Below are 22,141 nucleotides of genomic sequence, written 5' to 3'. Positions count from 1 at the left end.
GCTGACAGGTTATGGGAGCGTTTCATACAGATTTGTAGAATCTGTCCCGTGCCACAAGTACAGCAATTGCTATTCCAGAGATTATTACTTGACACATTTCCATATTTGACAAATATACTTGAAAAGAAATGCACTGAACAGCACAGGACTCACTGTGGAGGGACAAATAAGCCTCGTACAAAGCCTGAAATTGGCCGGATGTTGCTGAAATGGAAACGTGTGCATCTTATTGTATCTCAGTGCAGAAGGTCCCACTTTCTCCTTCAGGGCATTTCATACAGAACATGTAACACTGCATGAAACAAGCCCTTGTCTGGAGCTTATCTTTGTGATCAGTGCTGTTTTGGAATGTACTGATTTAAGATGAACAGCCCTTTAGATGAATGCGCTACCAGTTCTCCAATCAAAAGACAAACAAATAACACATTTTACGTGTGTTTGGGTTCAGTTGTGGACTTGTTGCGTTATGAATGCAAGAGCCACGTGTTTCTTAGCATGACCCATTATGTGTTGTTTAGTCCCTTTAAAGTTTAGAACTAAATGCAGCATTAGGAGAGAGAGCAAAGCAACAAGCAGGAAGAGAAGAGAAGATGAGGAGGTGGGGATTTTGTGCGAGGAGACTTTACATGAGCAACAGCTGCTGGGATCATTAAGAGCTTAAGAGCTGGGAATCAAAGATCTGCACACGTAAACAGTGTGTGTGTGTGTGTGTGTGTGTGTGTGTGTGTGTGTGTGTGTGTGTCTGCTTAGATGATTTACAGTGTTTGTGCACTTAGAGAACGCTGGAGAAACCAACTATCTGCTCTGTAGAGAATGTGTACGTCAGACTACTAACATATCACTATATACAGATCCCACAAACAGTCTGTAAATGATGAGGACAAGTTTTAGGTGTGTTGAATGTGTATATAAATGACACAGTGAGAGGAACACCTGGGCCCCAGGCGCGCAACCTTCCACATTCTCAGTGCTCCTCTTTTCGACTCCCCAGCTGGTTCCCATCACGGGCCGGACGGCAAAAGAGAGTGGGATGCTGAGAAACAGAGGGCCTTATTGCAACTTGTGACAAACAAATATTCCCAAATTAAAGTCCAAATAACACGCTTTCAAATAACTGCTGCTACATAAGTGCACGGTGGTGCAGGAGCACATCTTTGCAACGTGGGAAACACATTTTCACTGCATGCCTCTCGGCTTTTGGGAACGCTCCCGTCTCTCTCCCGCTTGACCTGCCGAGGTCACGTGTAGTCGTTGAGACCAGGATGGACGAAGGAGCTGGGGAGGGGTGGAAAACATGGGCAGAGAATGAAGGAGGGGTGGCAGAACCTTTGGGCTCTTTGGTCGACCCGTGTGAGCTTCCAGAATGGAGGGAATGGAGCCGGGGAGGATGGGAGGTGCTCGACATCTGGAAAAAATTAGAGAGCATGCAATTGCCCGGTTGAAAGACTGAAGAGAGTAGAGAGGAAGATGGAGGATTAAGGAGAGTCGAGCAAAGCGTTGTTGAGATTGTGTTGAGAAGGGAAAAACCCTTTGATCCATAGATGATGATAGTAAATCGCCTCCATGCCCAAAATCTGCCTCAATTGTATAATAATGCTGAGAAAGCCTAATGCCCTAAGATGTTAAGATTACAGCACAGATGACAACACTCTTACTTATCCACTCAAACACACAGAAAAGTGTGTTCGTGACACACTTGCACAGGCAGAAATAACAAGACGTGGCTCCCAAAACAGGCTATCTGTAAGCCTCCATTTTACACAATGTGAGACGAGTCACAAACAAAAGAGCAGGGGAGGGAAGAAAAAAAAAGTGGGCTTTGTGAGTCATTAAAACAAAGTCTTCAGTCAGTAATTTAGAGAGCTGAGACATCTGATCTGCAGCTGTCTGAGACCCTTGAACTGAACTGACTGTGTGCAACACTGCCCTCTGCAGACGGGGGAGCATCAGAGCCAATGTAGGCCACTCTGGTTGAATAACACAGCAGTGTTGATCCCTACTGAGAAACTTAATTTTTGCTAACCTTCTCCTTCAAAGAGAGGTCAACGTCGGGGTGGATTACAGAACAGGTGGAATGGGCAACAGCTCCAGTAGGAATCAGACACGAGGGGACCAAGAGATCAGGTCAGCTGTTTTTGTCTTAACTCAGCTAATGAAAAGCATCTCCATGGGTGAGGCGTGCAGTGCTGCAATGGTGAGTGTGTTCAGTTCGCAGCCAGTGAGTCTGTAGAAATGTCTCAACCGTGAGGTGGATTTCTTAAAAAAAATAATGTTTTTCACATATTCAGTAAACGAGGCCGACGTCTACCAGACAAAATATTCATAGTTTACACACAAATATGTCTTCTTCTGGATTGAGCACAGTTGTAAGCTTATATGAAAATTCTAAAATATATACATTTTTCAAAAGTGGAGACTTTTAACAGTCATTCATCTTGGGCTTATAATCTGTGGCCTCTTATTTGCAAAGCCTCACACTGTTTCCCCTGCAGTGGCTGATAAGCATCAACTCATAGGATAACTTTTGTTGGCTTCAGTGACGTTTCCACCATCCTATGGTTCAAGATGTAATTGATCATGATTCTCTGTTTTATGATCCCTTCACTGTAAATGTAATATCATATTTATTAGTATCAATTCTACTTTATTTATATAGAACATCCATGGAGAGAGTGTTTTGGAAAGTGCCTTAATAGAGAAAGGCTTTGCGGCCTTTCTGTGTGAACTTTGCATTTCTTGTAGAGTTTTATATGAGGCTTAGTAAATAGGAAGAGAGATGTTAATACTTCACGAAAGAGCGTTTTTGTTGTTGAAGGCTGCCCTTAAATTTCACTAAAACGTCTGTATGATACAACACCCAGGTCCTGCCTGCGTTCCAGCCTTCAGTGTGCAATAACCACCGTTAACCTACAGGTGACACTGTCAGACACAATCTGCCGGGACAACTTTTATGTGTCTTTATCCTTCAGAGGTTTCTAAAGCAGAGGAGGATTATAAATAACTTTACGCAGAAGTTTCATGTTTCAACTTGTGTCATTGTACATCTCGAGGCGGCCTCACTGTTTCTCCCGCAGCACTCCAATCAAGGGGTAAAACTCCCACAATGATGCATGCAATTTGGATGCAAGTCGTCGTTATTTTTTCTGCTGCGTTCTCTTTGCAAGCTGATTGCACCTGTGTGCACAGACAGGCGCAGTTCAAAGTGTCTTCTGGTATGGCGCACGCGGGTGTGTTCCCGCGTGTCATAACTGCTTTGTACACAGAACCCTCCCGGGTTTAACCTATAAGCAGCGATACAAGGCACAGATGAAAGCCCATTCCTTCTGTCTGCTGTACTCTCGCTGTCTCTCCGCCACACGCCTACAATCAGCATTCTCACACTCTCTCAAATTCAGTCCTGACAGAGTAGACAGGCATTCCTTTCAGCTCCAAACGCCGCCATTACTTTCCTTTGCCTCTAAATATCTGGACACACCCAGCTCTGACTCTCCTGTGCAAAGACATTCTTCCCCCCTTCTTATGTTTTCCCTTCCCCGCTGTTACCATAGAAATAAACCCTGCCAGGAAGTGACTGCTTCATGCCCATGCAAAGGAGGGAATTTGCTTTGTTGGGTAAACAAATCCACATCATGGAGGTGGTAGAAGAGAGCCACAAGGACGACGGAGGTGAAACCTATATACGCGAGGCAGCTTTTCGAGAGGAACGGCTCAGGGAGGGTGATGCGTGGACACCACGATGGGCAATAAGGAGAGACGCATGAACACATGCTCACTTGTTCCTCTGCTCACTCGTTCCATCTGGGTGCAATCACACAAGTCCTCTCACTTACTCATCATTTGGGTGAACAGTTAGCAGGCAAGGAGAAGCCAATCTTTTCAAAGCAAAATGTCTGACAATAACTGGAAAACAATCTGTTAGCATTCCCCGTCTTAGGATCTCTTTATTTTTCCAGGAAGCGCTTGGATTTATTTAAGTATACTGTAAATAGGATTTTTTTTTTTTGGACCCTGTGGATCTAAAGCAGCATGTGGCTCTTCCACCTCTCTGTAGTGGCTTCCTGCACGTCTCTGTTTTCTCATCTTGCTTTATTTTGTTGCACAGCAAACAATTTTTCAAAGAGTCTTGTAACTTGAAGTGACACTCTTAAATGAAATATTTACAGCTTGTCAATAAGGTTATAGGTCACCTGGCACAAATAGAACATTTACTCATATGCTTTTACAGCCAACAATGCTGGATTACCTGTACGTTGGGGAGCCTTTAGAAAAATGAGCAAATAACGCAGGGTTTAAATCATTCATTCCCCACAACGTGTCTGTCTGTTATATCTTTTTTTCTCCTCTATCCTCTCAGTCCAACCAGAACAGCAGAACGCTGCTACCTCTGAGCCTGGTTCTGTAAAGGTTTCCTCTTGTTAAAGGGGAGTTTTTTTTTAATTTTCTTTCCACGGTCAGCTATGCCTGCTCATGTGGATTTGTTGGGTTTGTAAAAGTGCCTTGAAATGACTGTGTTGTATCTGGCACTATACAAATAAAATGTAATTGAATTTGAATAATGAATGGCTATAACTTCTAGAATTGTCCAAATCGCTTAAATTAATAAATGAATGAATGAGAAAAACAGCTAAAACTGCTCATGTGAAGTTAAACCGTTAAAGTTGTAAAACTCCATAGTCCCCGAATTACAGTTCTCAAAATAATCAATTCAACACCATAGTTTTGGTGAAGAAAGAAAAAAAATGTAAGTATAACTTTATAAGCTGTCATAAAGCCATATTGTTCATGTTTAGCACAAACAGGCAAATGTTGTGGTTGGGGATTTGGACGAAAGTCACACAGTTACTTCCGGTATCTTGTTTTAAAATCAAGAAGAATATGTTCAGAAAAAAAAAAAAAGATAAGTCAGACTGAAGCTGAGGAATGTAAAGCATGGGTGCGACTGATGTTATTGCCTAATATACTGTACGTCACATAATTCTTCAAATGCAAAGGCGAGGTTGTCAGGTTGTGAGAATGGAGAAAAGGTCAGAGGTGTCCCATGTGACTTGTACTTCAACTCTTACCTGCTCGCCCTGACGTCTGACTCTCACCTTTATCCCTGTTTTGTTTTTTTCTTTACGGTCGTCCACATTTTTGTCCACGTCACTCAATGGCCTGTTCATAAACGCGTTCGCCCCCTGCTCAACTCCCGCCCACTTTTGCCCGTGTGCGCTGCTGTGATTGGCCCACTCGACGTCACTCACTCCTGCCCACCGTGCTGGCCCCGCCCCCCTCAGCGCGCTGACGAGAGGAGCGGTTGTCCACACACACACACATTCAGGTATTGTGTGTCCAAATGCTATCGCCGCGGGATGCAATAGCTGTCTCCACTCAACCGTAAGCATTTCTCTTTGTTTTTTGTTTGTTTTTTTGTTTTGGGTTTTTTTTTTTTAAATCCCAGCTCACGTTAGAATACCTCTACGTGTTCCTCGTGAATGTGTTTGATTTCTGTCTGAATGAAACGGAAGAGTTGACAGCGCTCGCGCTCGTGTGTCTCGCGTATTATTGTAAACGACCTAATGTAGCGTCTCGTTCGATAGAATTATTAATGGGCTCCTGACACGACACCGTGCCGAGCTTCACTCCACGCTTTAGCGATAAACAGGCGTGTTTTTTTTATTTTTTTTATTTTAATAATTCGAGGTTGCGTGAACGCAGAGTTCACCGCCACATGGTATATTCTGGACATTTTGTCTCCACTCAACAAGTTTGAATAGCTGCGCTGTGGCATTGCTGTGCCCGGTGGACGGGGCACCTGTGGACTGACACGCCTCTGTGGAGTTTGTCCTTAATATATGATTTATCTCACCTCGATCAGCTGCTGTAAATCCAGTCAGTACAGGTGAACAATCTGCTGTTGTCAATCTGGTGTTGCTCTCTGTTCACGCTCAGTTGCAGTGTGTTTAGAATATACAACAATTTGTGTTTCTTGTGTGTTTCACAACTGCGGTGCAGTGGACAGTGTGCTTTTTTATTATCTATTCAGGTGCCTCTACCTTCATTTATTGCAATATGATATAAATATGTGACACTTACATTTATTGTCTGTAGCTTTTTACCAGATCAGGGCCACTGGTCCCATATAGGTTGCTCGTCACAAGGTGACCCCAAACACCCGTCATAGGACTGTAGGAGGAAATAGTTGGAGATTACATCCAAACTCCACATAGAAAATCTTCCAACTAGACTTGAAACGGGTCTCGCTGCCCATCGGCGAGATTTGTCTTAACTCTGGATGTCAGGGCGATTATTTGGCCACTTGATGTACAAATACATAATGTGCATAAGTTATTATACTAATAATCTCGTTTTCTGAGTTTTTCCACCCAACATGTGATTCCTCCTTTTCAAAAGTGAAAATATAAGTTGTTATTTAGCACCCTGGTGATTTTGAAAAGGCAAAGGTGGAAATTCAACTTTTATAGAACTTTTTAAAACCGTTTATTCAAAGTCATTTATTTGTTGTAGCATTAGACACAATTTAGACAGTTTTCACTTTCAAATTTTGTGCTTCCTGGCGGATTTTCTTTTCCGTGATACTGCAAGTCAATACTCGGCCAAAGGATCTTGTCAGGACATGATGGTTTTATGCATGAATGGTGATGACACAACGATTAGGGTGCAATTCAGAGGGAGCATGTGGGGGCATACTGTTGGTCCAGCACTCAAAGCTTTGACATTTTTTGTTGTTGTTGTTGTTTCGTTTTTTTACATATAGCTAAAATTAGAATTGAATATATGATATGTAATATGTGAGCACTTTAATATACTTATTTTTTTTTTTTGAAAACTCGATGTAAAAATGAGAGCCATCATTCATAATGTCATTCCATTGATGGCTGGGTGTTGTAAGTATGTGCAGTAAACTTAGCAAGCACAGGATCTGCAGCCCCGGGCCCGAGTCTCTTCAGTACGACAAGCGAGATGACAGATTGAATAGTAAAGACAACAAAGACTGTGGCATTGGGGCGGTAATGCTCCATTTAATGGTTGCCGGCCGCCGTAAAAATACAACAAAGAAGAAGAAGAAGAAGAAGACCGTGGCGTTTGTTAATAACAATCTATAAACTGTGTACTATACTGACTAATTACGGCCATCCGATGCGCAAAACAGGCATTACTTAAAGTTTACATATCAATTGAATCGTTTTCTATGATGGACTCTGTTGTCTTTAAATCTGTGACTTTTCCAATGATTGAGGGAAAAAAAGAAAAGAAAGTCAACACCTCATTCAGTGTTTGTTACAAAAAGACAGGATTAAAAATAAGTGATAGTCCAACAGCAATCTGAAGCTAGTAACATTGGTTGGCTCGCTTTTTCCCTGCGGAAGTGCTCTTGAGATTAACTTCCTACTCCAGGTGGCGCTGTTCCAGCCCAGCTCTCGCATGATCTCATGCCAAAGGAGGATTATGTTGATTTTTAAGTCTCGCAATCAGCTCATTGCTGTCCAGCTAAATTGTTGTTTCACCGCCGCTAGATTTTTTGGGGGCATAAACATCCAGCGCGGCCGGCGGGCATGACTCACCGAGTTATCTCTGTGTCACCTTCTCCTTTACACAACACCCACTTAAAACCTGGTAAATACAGAGCACTCCTGCTCTTTACTAATAAAGCAAGTGGTCACTCTGAGAATAGCCCGTCTGGTTATATGTTTGCGTATGTTTTGTCCTACTTCCATTCAAGTCATCTGGTCAACACTGACTCATGTGGAACCATGTATTTGGTCGTGGATGTGCGTGGTTCTATAAATAGTCCATAGATGGTCTATAAAAAAGTTTTATGCTGTCATATTTTTCATTTAAGAACAAACAAAAACTGAATCCTTTTGTATCCATAGCAACCAGCGATTGAGCAGGGACACAAAAGTGTCCCTTGTCTCGGCTGGAAGGAGACATAAAGACGTCTTTTGTCATGCCGCGTTTTGAAAATACGTCGGTCAGGATTGTGAGGGCACGCTTGGTTTTCACGCTTCTTTTGATTGAAAATAGCAGCGTCCTGAGTGGCAGATTGGGGCTGCTCTTTCATCTCTTTGATCACTCACAGATATTCACATTTAGTTGGGTTTTTTTTTTTGTTTCATTTTTTATTCCCTCTGAGTGCACTCGGAAGGACACCTCTTTCTTTCAGCTTAAAAAAAATAAATAAAAATTGTGTCGTTAAAAATAACTTTTAAACAAGTCTGGTCTGTCAGCGACATGCCCAGACAGATTGGAGGTCAGGGGTCAACTGAGATAAGTGCTTCTGCTACCAAGCGAATTGAAAAAAAAAAAAAAAAACATACGCTATTTATAACCACCAAATTTGAGAGTTGCGGTGTGAAATGAAAGGAACGCTATCAAATGGGCCTCAGTTTAAAGCATCTTATGCCATCATTTATCTTTGATACTCAGAGGATCATGTATAGCTTTGACTCTGTAATTCTGTAAAGAAGGTTTATCTGAAGATCGAGAGACGCGGACGTCCGTAACGACCTTTTTGCCATCCCAGTCAGCCGGTAATGGAGAGGATATACAACCATAAAGCACTACAAGGGTTTATGTCTGCACGGTTATCGCAAGAATGTGTGGCAGAAAGCAGATGGAATCGCTGCGAAGTCCATGTCTGTGCGTTTGTCATACGAGGACTGTAAAGTCCAGACTGGCAGTTCCTCCGGGCTTCAGCCTGAAACTGAGGAAAAGTACTGCTTTCTGGGGGGAAAAAATTAAAATATGTATGTTTAAAGAGAGCAGACATAATGATTTGTTAAATTATTTGTACTTCCTCAGCAAATCTTTGCATGAAAGAGCTTCTTACAGACCTTTTTGGAGAACTCGGTTTCAATTTCTTGTGTCTGGGCGTGTTCCTGATTGCTGCCTCAAGCAGAGAGACAAAGACATTTCTTGTTTTATTGTTCTTACATTCACATCTAGATTTAAGTCCGTGCAGGTTTATGCCGAGTCCAAACACAAAGACATCAACAAAGAGAGAAGTGTAGTTGCAATTCTCATGTTAGAGAATAGTAGAAGAGGCAGATTAATGAACTTTAGCGTTCATGTTGCTTCATGTCACCGCCTGGTCTAACACTTCCAGACAAAAGCGTTTTTCTTTATCTCTGAATCCCCCCCGAGTTGTTTTGCCTCCTTATCAGCTGATCTAATACATCTTGACCCTGGCGTGGCCTTGGGAATGTGGCCATGAGAACGACCCCTTTCCATCTTGACAGATCATTTACAAGGTGTTGTGCTATTAATGATTCACTCACGTTGCATAAGCGTGAAGACAAAACCCCGGCACTTCTAGTCTTACAGTGCAGGAGGAGGGCTCGGCGGTGTACAATCCTCCAGCGATCGCTCAGTCTGGGTAAGTAGGGCACACAGTGTGGTGTTCAGGTGCTCCTTTCCCCCCCACGTAATTTACAGTTTTGTGTTAAAGCAGGAAGTCCTTTTCGTAGGTGTCAAACTACAAACTCACGCACGGCGAGTCGGGGGGGGGGTCGTGGAAATTCCTGCACTGTAGGCAGTGTTGCGCCGTGTTTTGAGGTTTTGCTCGGGGGAAGCGCGTCGCCGTCTGAAACTTTTTTCTCTGTTTGAAAGATACGGCTGAGGGAAGCGGTGTCAGTCTGTGAAACGACGCTCCTCTCTTCGCTCGCCCGTCAAACGCCACACATATCTACTAAAAGATGCGAGGAATTTGGCCGTATCTCAAAACATTCCCCATCAAATCTCTCGAGCGTCCCCCGCTGCAGGCCGAGACAGAACGTGTTTAAGGTTTTGGCTTATCGCCGGTATATTAACAGCTGTAATGTGGTGGAGCTATGTGGAGTAGATTCCTGCTTTGATTCATGGGCACGGAGCCTCACACGGCGTGCCACGGCACGGGAAGCACAAACGGAACCGGGAGCTTGATTTAGCTCATCAAAGCTGAGTTTGATCATTTTTAAGGCTTACTCAAATATGTTGCCCGTCCTTTTAGCCCGTGCTCCAGAGCTGTGAAGTAAAGTGGGCCGTCCATGTGTTTCAGCCTGTTTTTAGCCCACTGTCGACTATGGCCGGCCTTGTGTTATGGTGTGTCGGGGGGTGTGTGTGTGTGTGTGTGTGTGTGTGTGTGGGGGGGGGGGGTCGAAGCACGGAGCAGCACATTCTTTCCTGTTGATGACTCACATCCTGAGCTTGGTGCTGACTGCAAGCGAGGCTTTGGGAAACTACACAATATGCACACACACACACACACACACACACACACACACACACACACACACACACACACACACACACACACACACACACACACACACACACACACACACTGACTTAAACCACCAGAGGGCTTTCAGAGGATGTAGATAGCAGCGTACTTAAAATCCTCAGGTTTACACAAATGCGCATGCATGGAAGTACAAACAAATCCCGGAGGCATTCCCTCAACTGCTCCACCAGGCAGCAATGTGCCTCTTGCATGTAGGCCACACAGATTTCTAATGCACGGAGGGAATGGTAGTGGTTGGAGCATGTCATTTCTAGCCCGGAGAGGAATTATTGTTGCATCATAGTGAGATTGTAAGTCTTTGCCGTTTACTGAAATGATCAAGTTTAATTCACATTAATAAAGGTCAAGGATTTTGCCAGAACTTCTTCAAACAAGATAAGAAAAATAAGGGATTGACGTGTGGGAAAGATTTAAAACTGATTTAGGTAGGAACTATGGAGGCGAGTCAAATTTTGCCAAAAACAAGCAGTGGTGTCGGAACAGGGAACCAGTTTTCATCCTGACGTTAGTGTCTGGAGTTTGAGCAAGACTGTTTTGAAAGCACACGACCAGAAGGTAAAAGCAGCATGTGACTACCGAGAACTGCAGAGTTTTACTCACTTCGAACCTTATCATTATGAGTTCAATGTATCTTTTTGACGAGATCGTTGGGAGTTTCATAGAGGTGACAGGTTGCACTCTGTGTGTTTGTGTGTGTGTGACTGAGAAAGACCTTTTTACCTTCGTCAGCGAAAGTTGGGCGGCCGACGAAGTTCTGAGAAGGTTATGTTTTCATCTGCGTCTATTTATGTATTGGTTTTTATGTATGCTACCAACTTTTCACAAAAGCTCCTCAGCCAAATTGCATGAAATTTTCAGTGATGATTTGTATAGCATCCAAGGACCAATCGATTAGATTTTGGGACGTGAACATTTCCCGAATAAATCCCAAAAGCCTGCGATATCCCGTTCATGTCCTTTCATCTCATCACATCAATATGAGCTGACGAACTCCATTTTTCTTTTCAAACAAATGTGGCGTTGGCGAAGGTATGCGCTCATCTGAGTGCCTGTTCTCGTCTTAAATAGTGTGGCCAGAATACATGACCAGCTTAACATATGGTAATAATGATCCAGACATAGCTTATTTTTCTGTTTGGCTTCAGGCTTTAAAATAAAAAAAAACGTTTTTTATTAAGTTTGCATGTTCCCCCTGTGTCTTTTTGGCGCCAGCTTCCTCCCACAAGTCCCTTGACGTGTGCGTTAGGTTAGACAAATGTCTTTAAATTTCCCTGAAATGTGAATATACGTGCGTGTGATTGTCTGTCTAAAGTTGTAGGAGTGAAGGATGGATGCAGAAAGTAAACCTTTTCCGACTGTAATTCACGGGGTCAATTCATAGTTGGGGAATGTTTTTGTGTAATTTCCACAAAAAGTTGTTACTTTCACCTTCATTCGGACACACGGCGAGTAGGAGGTGCTTCCCATCTGTCAGACCTGCATGCCGGTGTGTCGGCGCGCCTCAACCCTGTGTTGCTTTGACCTTTTCTCTGCAGTGCTGACTGTCGGCGTGGCCTTCAAAGGTCAAAGTGATGCTCCCGGAGACGCCGCTCTGACATCTGTTGCCGCGGTTCCCACAGAAACGAGACGCCGGTGGGCTCGAGGGCTTTGGAGTCGCGGGAAGATGACGTCGCCGTCGCCCACTCACAGCGACAGCAGCGGCTCCTCCAAGCACGACAGCAACCAGGTGTGTGCGTGTGACGTGCCTCTCCCCCGTGACGTTCAGCTTGACGTGAGGTTTGACTTGTCTCACGCCGCACTGCTCCCCCCCCCACCCTTTCAGGACAGCTGGGAGATCGTGGAGGGGCTTCGAGGGGCTCCGGCCAGCATGCAGGAGCCTGACAGACAGCACGGCTTTCTGCTCAAGAGGAGGAAGTGGCCCATGAAGGGATGGCATAAGGTGAGCGCGTCAAACAGCCCAGAAGACTTGCAGTTCCCACCTTCGCTGCTGGTTTTTACTGAGACTCGCTTCTCTCTGTGCCTTTTATTAGTTTTATTAGAAAGCCTAAGTGGACGGTGCACCGGAACGTCCGGCGCTTTTTGGCGTCGTCTCTCGCACTCGTGCTGTGTTTTCCAACATCCGCACTGTTTTCCTGTTGTTCCCAAATTTACACCGACATGACTTTTAGTCCTCCGTAAGGCTCTGACCTATCGTCTTTTAATACCTCGTGCTATTTCCACATTTCCTCCTCTTCACGGTTATGGTTCTTTGTATTTCCGTCTTTCCATTCTTTTCACGCCCAGCTGATTATACCGTAATACTGACTCACCTTCCTCCCCCTCTGCGTTCTGTAAGTGTGCTCATGCATACCGGGAAACGTCTGACTTTCAACACGACGGAGCTGTGCCACTTTGATTGTCCACATTTTACCTGCTATGTAGTCAGAGTAACTTTTCAGGATATTCGCTATGATGCAAAACTGGTTATGATAATTATACACTGCCAACGTCAAATCTGAACAATGAACAATTGGTGAAATATCTCTTTATATAATCAGTGTATGCAATAACATTGCTGATGCCATGAATTGATGTCGACCTGTTTCTTTCTTCCCATTTAGAGATACTTTATGTTGGAGAGAGGAATCCTAAAATATGCAAAGCGTGACTCAGATGTACGTATCAACTCAAAATGTCTCTTGATCTGCCAGTTTGGTACATTTACACGCCCACAAAAAAAAAAAAAAAACACACATCCTCTCTACTAAAAATAAATTGTTGTTTTTGTGCAGCTGAAAAAGGGAAAGATTCATGGCTGCATCGATGTTGGCCTCTCCGTCATGTCAATTAAGAAGAAAGTCATGTGCATCGACCTGGACACTGAGGACAACATCTATCACCTCAAGGTAACTTTCAACTCCGTCCACAGTTCAGTGACACCGTGTCAGTGAAGCAACGCAGGCTCCCGCCTTCGTTTCCTCTGCCTGCTTTAGTACAACGGCGGGAGCTTCCTCCCAAGTTGCGGCTCCTGAATTCACTTTATGGCACCCAGGTGAAGTCTCCGGAGCTGTTTGAAGAGTGGGTGTCCAAGCTGCGTCACCACCGCGTGTTTCGGCAGAATGAAATTGCCATGTATCCCCACGAGAGGCACCTCTTCCACCCCCATGCCTCGTCCTCGCCCTCCCTTAATGACTCTCTGCGAAAAGTAAGTTGTACAATGGAGGTGGGGGGGGGGTAATGCATTTCTTGCGTATCGCCCCTTTCTCATTTTGTCTGTTCACCTCAATCAGAGGGCTACTCTCACCAAGCAGACATCATTTCACCAGGCTAAGGTCAGCTCCTGGCTCCACTCCTCCGAGGACATGGACAAGTGCTGCAAAGGTTTGTTTCATCTATTTCTCTCTGCTTTGTTAAACACAATTTGTCTCCTCGCTTGCTCGCCGCTGTGCCTTGTTTGTTTCACGCCTTGCTCCCGTGAATCTTTTATTCTTTGTTATATGTGTCATCACTGTTGCCAGCATGCACCCCGACGTTGTTCTAATAATAATATCATATATATCTTCTTTTTTTTTTCCCTCTCAGACTTGGAGGAATGTGAATCGCATCTGCTGGAACTCAACTTGCTGCTGAAGAGCATGGAGGTTCTCCACCGCACATGCTCAGCTCCGGCCATCAGTGCACTACAAGTAAGGCAGGCCGCTGGATTACATTTGCCAAATTGTGAAATAATTCTTTATGTCCCAACTTTGTAGATGTAATTACTGAGTTGTCTGCTTTTGGTACGACAGGCGTCAACTTATGACATTCCAAAAAAAGAGAAGAGACCAAGGAGGTGGCGATCCAAAAATAACGGCAAAGAGGCCAAGGCGACACTCCAGGTGCACATCTCACTTCTTTTTTTTTTTTTAATTCAACAAAATGTATAAAGAGTTCAAACGAAGAAAGAAAAGAAGGCTAATATTTCTCTCCACCAGGTCCCAAGCTGCGTCTCCTCCAAGTCCCCTCGCCTACACGCCTCCAACCCCAACCTGTCCACCACCGAGTCAAACGCTCAGGAGGTGTGTCCCGAATCCCCCGACTCTCCCACCGACGCCTCGCGTCTGCAGGAGGACTTCTGCCAACTGGCCAACAAGAGTGAGTCCCCGCTGGGGCGTCTGCCGGGTTGCTCCGGAGACGCATGTGACTGGATACAGAAAAATCTCATTCTTTCGTGTTCGCTTCTGTGTGATCAAATAGTTTCCATGACAACTCTGTGTGGTTTCTTGCTTCCCTCCAGTCCACGTCACACTGAGATCAGCCTTCAGCTCCCTGGCTGCGGAAAGAGACAGACTGAAGCACGCCGTCGACCTGCAGCCCCCTCAGCCCGCTCAGGTTATGGGCCTGAAGACCGCTTACGCCTCAGTGAGTGTCTCTGAACTTGTGGTTTCACTCGAATGTTTCCAGTGTATCGCAACTGATGTCTCATGTTCCAATCAGGAGTGTGCAGGCGGCCCCCACTCCTTAGTCCACCAGGCCTCCAATGAGAGCAAAGCATCAATCCCAGAGTCTATATCGGAGTTCTTTGATGCTCAGGAATATCTCCTCTCATCTTCTTCCTCTGAGAATGAGGTCAGACATTATCTGCTTCTCAATTTTTGTTTCTTGTTAAAAATAAAATGCAATCATCCATTATTCAGTCCATCAATGTTTCCTTAACATCAAGCCTGTACATGCAGATCAGTGTGAGCAGCGTGTTTAAAACGCAGGTCACCGGCGTTCTCAACACACATCCAATAGAGTGGAATCGACTTCAAACCTAAGAAGCAGCTCATGGCTGCATACATATTGCATGCATTTCAAATGGTGTGTGTGTGTGTGTGTTGCTTCCTGTATAGACGCCGTAACTCTGGAGGCGTGGGTCGAGTGAGCTTTTCTTTCCAGATGTGTGTTTGTTGTGCTTTCCTCTATATATTCTGCTGGCTCGGTGACCTTTCATCACTGATTTTCCGTCTTCAGGTGTCCGACGACGACTCCTATATCAGTGATGTCAGTGACAGCGTCTCCATGGATACCTACAGTGGGGGAGGCAGCGAGAGGCACAACTCCGGTACGCGATTCGCTGACATGTTGTGTGTCCATGTGTGAAATATCATACTAACTTCCAGAGTTCCCGGAAAGACGGGGGACAATGTAAAAGAAACCTTATTCTGTCAGAGTCAGGCAAACGATTGTCTGTGTGCGACTGTGACGAAGTCCCCGTATGCATTTTTAACCAACTGTCTTATCACTTATGAATGTTTGGAGCGGTGAAATTACTCACCCACTTGGAGAACGTGAACAACGCCAACTTCCCGACAGGTTTACAAACTCAGCGCTGTGTTTCACGATGCAGTCTCTGAAAAGGCGTCATTACCACAGCTTGAAATGGTTTCATGTTTTTCACTGCACCCCAGTAGAGTGAAACAAAAGAAACAACCGTTTACTTTCACCTCCAAGTGGCTATTTTTAAATCTTGGTTCAACTGATTGTATCTGAGCAAGAAACAAAGTGATCATATCAATATGTTAGTTTTCATAAAGCTTTACAGATTCTGTCTTCAATCGGCTGATCAAAGCATTATGGCAACTCATTTATTGAAGGAAAAAAAAACGAGTATTTCTCATGATTAGGTTTATGATATCAACATAAATGCATTTGATTCTTCCACTTTGGTAATAATACAGTAATTACAGAGTGATATCTTGTTTAAATCTGATCATAATGACCTACCGCCTCTCACCTGTAAAATTAAAAATACCAATAATGAAGTTCATATTTATCAAACTGCCACTTTCTTTTTTACTGTTCTCAAGCGTGCCGTTTGTCACTCCTCACTTCGAAGGCTTCTTTTTTCCTCCCCTGCAGTCAGCAGCGTGATAACTCTCACTCGACGGCGCTCGACGCTGCCGTGTCCCAGCCCCACGAGCAGCGTGAGCCTGTGGAACATCCTGAGAAACAATATCGGCAAGGACCTGTCCAAGGTGGCCATGCCGGTGCAGCTCAACGAGCCCGTCAACGCCCTGCAGAGGCTGTGTGAGGAGCTGGAGTACAGCGACCTGCTGGACGTGGCCAACCAGACCCAAGATCCGTATCAGCGAATGGTAAGTGGAGCGCACACATGCCTGACGTGCACTGATCTCCATCACAACAAGTCAATTCAGAGCCACTCCCATGCTTTTAAATCCATAAAAGCACCATTTCCAAGCTTCAAGTCATCTCGCATGCACGTTAACAGCCAGGCACTATTTTCTTGTGTTAATTTATCGCGGAATTAAACTCAGTGTTGACGTTTTAAACCAAGAATTCTTTTTCACATTTTGTGATTGTCCCCATAGTAGAAAGATACCCTCGCAGCAAAGACAGACATTTCAACTGGAAGAACTACAACATGGCCAAATGAGTGCAAGCCTGTTGCCTAGTAACTACATGTCTTATCTTCATGTTGAGCGTGTGAGTTCATCTGCCAGACGATTTGGGAAAAGATCATATCAAATACAAATGGCCTCAGGTGTGCTAATGACAACTGCAGAGTTCTAACTGAACGTCTCAGGAATGAACAGCTGCAAAAAACAACACGCTTTTTGTTCTGGCCTCCACATGCTGCACACGCAGTACTAGTCTGTTAACGTGAAAACTCAAACCCACTCCAACACAAACTCATTGGCTGCACACGGGTGCCGATTCATTCTCTTCGTTGCTTTTCACACAGGTTTACGTTGCGACGTTCGCGATCTCCGCCTATACGTCCACCTACCATCGAGCGGGATGCAAGCCCTTCAACCCCGTCCTGGGAGAGACGTACGAATGTGACAGACCTGACAAGGGCTTCAGGTTTATAGCTGAGCAGGTAGAGGTCACATAGTTTATAACAGAGTATGTGATTATGTAACTCTCCTCACGCCTTGGTTCGGTCGCTCCGTGGTAAAGGTGTAAGCAAACAGAATAAACCAGTAAAACATGTTTGCTGACAGTAAATAAAGTTACATAAACTATATCAAGATTAAGATTATCGAGATAAAAAAAAAACAAAGAACGGAACTTGTAATTCTATGCAACCTTTTGGTTTCTTTGCCACTTCCCAGGTGAGCCATCACCCACCTGTGTCGGCATGTCACGCCGATTCCAGGAACTTCGCTTTTTGGCAAGGTAAGCACTTTTGTTTATGAAACACTGGATTTCCCCACTGTCTGTCTGCCCAATGCGTCAGTGTCGCCACACCGCTGTTTCTGAGGACTAGTGTTATACTGTAGCCGTTAAGTGGAAGAATGAAGGAAGATGTGTCCAGTAATCGCCCCGCCACATTTCTATGATTGGATGATTTATGCCGCGATGTTTACACATCAAGTCAAGTGTTTGTCAGTCTGATACTGAAGTCATGTGTCGTTCAGAAGCAGCTGAGCAGTCGTTGGCAGTCAGACACGTGGCTGCCACTGTTTGCATTTCTCTCAGTGCCGTGTGAAGACAAAAATCTACTGTTTGCAGAAGCAACCTGATGAACATTCCAGCCGCTATAAACAGAGATAAGTTGTTTCATTTACACAAGAACTCACGTTTTTTGTTTTTTTTGTCTTATTCTCTCTTGTAGATGTTCGGTGGAAAAATAAATTCTGGGGAAAATCCATGGAAATTGTTCCCATGGGAACCACACATGTCACGTTACCTGGGTGAGTCCTCTGGTTCCTCTGCGCGGGTGCACATCTGTATGTGAACGGCTGCGTTAGCCATTTCTTCATTTGGCGTGGATTGATATGTACGCGTCTGTTGCGTTCCCTCCAGGTTCGGGGATCACTACGAGTGGAACAAAGTGACGTCCTGCATCCACAACATCCTGAGTGGCCAACGCTGGATCGAACACTACGGAGAGATGGCCATCAAAAACTCCAACAGCAACGCCTGCCAGTGTAAAATAACATTTGTCAAGGTGAAGAAATGCGCGCGTGAATATCTTGTCAGCTGATCCCCGGGGGATTTGGGACGTAGAGCAGGTAGAGGAGACGGGTGGTTGGAAACCGTCGTGCAGGTTTTAGCTTCTTCATCCCCTGAACAGACTCTTACAATCTCTTAACAGCTGTTAAAGGATTATTGCAGTTTCTCTGTTGACTGCACTGCCTATTAAAAAATACCCACGCCTTACAGTGTAAAGACAAACAGCACCACCTACTGGACAAAGGCAGAGCAAGTTGAAACTTTGTGTCCCGTGTGTCTGTCAAAGGCAATTTTTATTATGTTTATTATTTCAGTTATATTTAGAACACTAATTACCATGTTCACAGTTTTGGTCAGTTGCTTTTTACTTGCATTAACGTTTAAAGTTTAACTGAAACATTGTTGTAACATTTACAGTCACCTTTTCTGCATTTCTTCATTTTAAGGGCCTATAACTAACTTCTTGGCAAAAATCACATATAGTAGACAAGTATGCTTTTATTTCACCTCATCAGTTTCCTAATTTCCTTACACATTGGCGGATTATGTCTATTTTCTTTATTTTTAGGCCAAATCGTGGAGTTCTGCAGTGAATGAGATCGAGGGCGTAGTTACAGACTCAGAAGGCAAGGTGGTGCACACCATGTTTGGGAAATGGCATGAATCAGTGTTTCAAGGAGACCCCCCGTCTGCCACCTGTATCTGGAGAGCAAGTGAGTGATCAGTGTGTTAAAGTTGTTTTTGGGGGGAGGGGATTCCCCCTGACATTACAGCAGTTATTTATCCTTTGTGTCTGTGTGCAGATCCCATGCCGGACGACCATGAGCAGTACTATGGATTCACTCAATTTGCTGTGGAGCTAAATGAACTGGACTCCACCTTAAAACCTCTGCTGCCCCCCACAGACACTCGCTTCAGGCCGGACCAGAGGTGCCGGATCGTTTCACTCTCAATTCACCTGACATGTCAAAGTCACAACATATTCAGACTTCCAGAGACTCTCTGCAACAATTCTAGTTCAAGATATCCCGCTCGAAATGGAGCCCATAGAGGTTAAACACATGGGTTTTATCTTACAGCCACAAGCTTCGCAGAATGGATTTGATGGTTAATAACCACTGCTGGAAATGCCAGACAGAAAAGAGAACATTTGTACATGCAAATTGGGAATGCAAATTGGTTAAACCATTTTGGAATAAGGTACTAGAATACACAAGGAAGTGGGTCGGTACAACAATACCTGTATCGTCAAGACTATGCCTACTGGGAGACTGAACAGAAATAACCAATATATCAAAATATGACCTTGCATTGAACACATGCGTTGATAAAGCTGCCCAGGTGATCCTTAGATTGCGGAAAAGTACATCATCTCCAGATATTTAAAAAAAAATGGATGGAACTCATGTTGGAGATCATATAATATGAACCCATGCTGATTAAGATCAATTATGTTGACTTCTTCTTCTTCTTTTTCTTCTTCTTCTTCTGGGTTTAACGCCAGTTTGCATCCATAAGGTTGCATTACCGCCATCTGCTGGTTGTGTATCGTTTCCCACCATCATGGGTTCATAAGGCGACTTTCTTATTTGTTGTGACACTGATGATCTAAATCGCTGCATTGATATCAGTATAAATGTTGAACTCAATGTATGCAACTTTTTTTTTTTTTTTTATCACAGGCCTTTAGAGATATTGTAATTAAACGGTCTGTTTGTATATGTTTTAAAAGACTTTAATGACAGAACAAAAGATGTGCGCCTGTCACGAAAAGTTCTACATGAGAAAAGTAAAGACTACATTCAGACAACATGGTGCAAAGCAGAATAAGATTCCACCTTCCATTCCCCGTATTGACTCTGTCTCTCATCGCTCGGTCCAGGCTGCTGGAGGAGGGGAACACAGATGGAGCTGAGGAGCAGAAACAAAGGATAGAGCAGCTCCAGAGGGAGAGGAGGAAAGTGCTGCAGGACAACAACATGACACACCAGCCGTGCTTTTTCAAGTATGTAGAAATGTACACGTTTGGGTTTTTTTCCCCCCCATATATCTATTATTGTACTTTTTTTCTTTTTTTTTTTTTAAACTAAGTGATTTGTGTTGTTCAATAGGAAATCCAAGGACGACACGTGGGTGAGCAACAACACATACTGGGAGACGCGCAGAGATCCCGGCTTCGGCAAAGTAGACTTCCCGGTGTTGTGGTGATTTTAACCAAACCTCTCCAGTCTGACACGGCGAGAGAACGACAAGACTATCATGTCATGACAACATGTGGAGTTCCAGCTTCCTTCTTCTGGACTGAACCCCAGCCTGAGGAACTGGTCTTTTATCATCTCTATACCCCCCCCCAACCCCCCACCCCCCCACCCCCCCCACCCCCCCACCCCCCACCCGAACCATCTTGGACACAGCGCCCACATATACTCAAAATGCATATCACACTTTTGTTGCGTTTCAGCATTGATCAAAAGTGCCTTTTATTATTGCAGTGCTGCGTTCGATGAACTGCTGTAGCAGTTATGCAAAAAGACTTTTATTCCCAGACGAATGACGTTTGGATGATGTCAGAGTGATGCTCCCAAAAGAGAACCAAGGATCCAGTTGCGTTGTGAACTTTTACAAGAGGTCTGAACTTGCTCACTTATTTATCAATGGACCCAACGTCACTATTCAGAATATCGATTATTTCACCAAGTGGCTGACTAATGATCGATCACATGAAACCTGGACATATGGCCTTTTTTTTTTTTTCTCCTGTATGCTGCCTTTGGTATATTCGGCCATTGACTGTCGTGAGACTGTGGTTACACTTATTCAGAGGGGAAAAGCAATAATGGTAAATGTTTGAAAAGAGGATAATAAACTGTACAAATGATGGTCAAGTTACTGTGTCTTGCACTCGTTTTATATTGCCGCTGCCAGTCGAACCTGTTCAGGAAATCAATCCCAATGATGTTTTACTTCCTCCATAACAGCCCCTTTTACTGTGCTTTTACTTCATAAAACTCTCTGGTGGGCAAATTCTTCTACCATCTACTGAAATACAATTGTTGTAGGTTTAATATTTTATCAATCTTTTGTTGGACTCTTCTCCTAATACACCAATCTGTATCTCTGTCTGGATCACTTTCCCAATAATTAATAGAATATGTAGCAAACTAATATTCCTGGGTGAAGCTCATATGAGGCGAATATAACTCCACAGGATGAAATGTGACTTTAAATTCTTGTTGACTTAACATGTAAAGGAGATTAAACATTTTAACCAGTAGTTACGTTTTTTGGCCAGCAGGGGTCCCACTCGTCTCAATTTCCACGTCCCCCTCATAGTATGGACATGTGTTTCCATCATGGGACAGTGTCACTTCTGTGTCTCCCTCATGACTTCAATATCAATGATGCGTATCAATCACGTTCTGATATTATTCCAATTTTACGAAGGAAGGTGTGAGAGGACAGTGAGGTTGCAGGTTGATATTTTGACCCTTAAAGTGAAGCTTTTTTTCATGGTTACAAATTGACATTTTTAGTAATTTTAACCTTTTAGACAATTTTTTGACTGATTCAGCTATTTTGGCTGTTCCAGCCTTTTTGGATTTTGAGCATTTTTTCCTAGTAATTTTAGCCATTTAACTTTTTCTTTCTTTCTTTCTTTCTTTCTTTCTTTCTTTCTTTCTTTCTTTCTTTCTTTCTTTCTTTCTTTCTTTCTCGATCAATTCAAGCAGTTTGTAGCCTTTTGTAAAATCATTGTTTTCAGCATTCAAACCAGGTGAGTCTTTTTTTTTTTTTAATAAACCAGGTACAGGTACGCTAATAAGAATACAAAAATATATATAATAATGGAATCCAAATTACTCTACATATAATTTTCACAGAGCCAATAAAGAGGAAGTGAAGAGCCGCCGGTTGCAGAGCCCTACTCTAACTGAA

The 22,141-nt window shown here is 43.8% G+C and overlaps 1 protein-coding gene across 2 annotated transcripts; it reads left to right on the top strand.

Annotated features, from left to right (window-relative positions):
- Window positions 1-5,324: 5,324 nt before the first annotated feature.
- On the top strand, window positions 5,325-21,097 carry LOC308145138 (oxysterol-binding protein-related protein 3-like). Of its 2 annotated transcripts, none has more exons than XM_080516485.1 (22): window positions 5,325-5,376; window positions 11,821-12,011; window positions 12,108-12,224; window positions 12,886-12,939; window positions 13,057-13,170; window positions 13,317-13,469; window positions 13,555-13,645; window positions 13,847-13,950; window positions 14,053-14,142; window positions 14,239-14,398; window positions 14,541-14,665; window positions 14,741-14,872; window positions 15,260-15,350; window positions 16,148-16,383; window positions 16,992-17,129; window positions 17,365-17,428; window positions 17,868-17,946; window positions 18,059-18,203; window positions 18,777-18,921; window positions 19,012-19,138; window positions 20,091-20,213; window positions 20,320-21,097. In XM_080516485.1, exons 2-22 carry the CDS (start codon window positions 11,949-11,951, stop codon window positions 20,414-20,416), a joined length of 2,448 nt encoding a protein of 815 aa, XP_080372611.1. In that variant the 5' UTR covers window positions 5,325-5,376; window positions 11,821-11,948; the 3' UTR covers window positions 20,417-21,097. The 2 variants fall into 2 exon arrangements, with proteins under 2 accessions (XP_080372611.1, XP_080372612.1); XM_080516486.1 differs by having other exon boundaries at window positions 5,329-5,376; window positions 11,905-12,011.
- Window positions 21,098-22,141: the final 1,044 nt, after the last annotated feature.

This window comes from Blennius ocellaris (genome assembly GCF_963422515.1).
Source record: "Blennius ocellaris genome assembly, chromosome: 20".
Taxonomy (NCBI): Eukaryota; Metazoa; Chordata; class Actinopteri; order Blenniiformes; family Blenniidae; genus Blennius; species Blennius ocellaris.
This window is presented reverse-complemented; position numbering and strand designations above follow the sequence as displayed.

What these genes read in the sequence shown, in the direction of transcription:
- LOC308145138 (XM_080516485.1), top strand. Translation starts at nt 11,949, where the DNA reads ATGACGTCGCCGTCGCCCACTCACAGCGACAGCAGCGGCTCCTCCAAG. An exon ending in CCATGAAGGGATGGCATAAG is followed by an intron (nt 12,225 to 12,885) that starts GTGAGCGCGTCA and finishes CTTCCCATTTAG; the next exon opens with AGATACTTTATGTTGGAGAG. An exon ending in GTAAAATAACATTTGTCAAG is followed by an intron (nt 18,204 to 18,776) that starts GTGAAGAAATGC and finishes CTTTATTTTTAG; the next exon opens with GCCAAATCGTGGAGTTCTGC.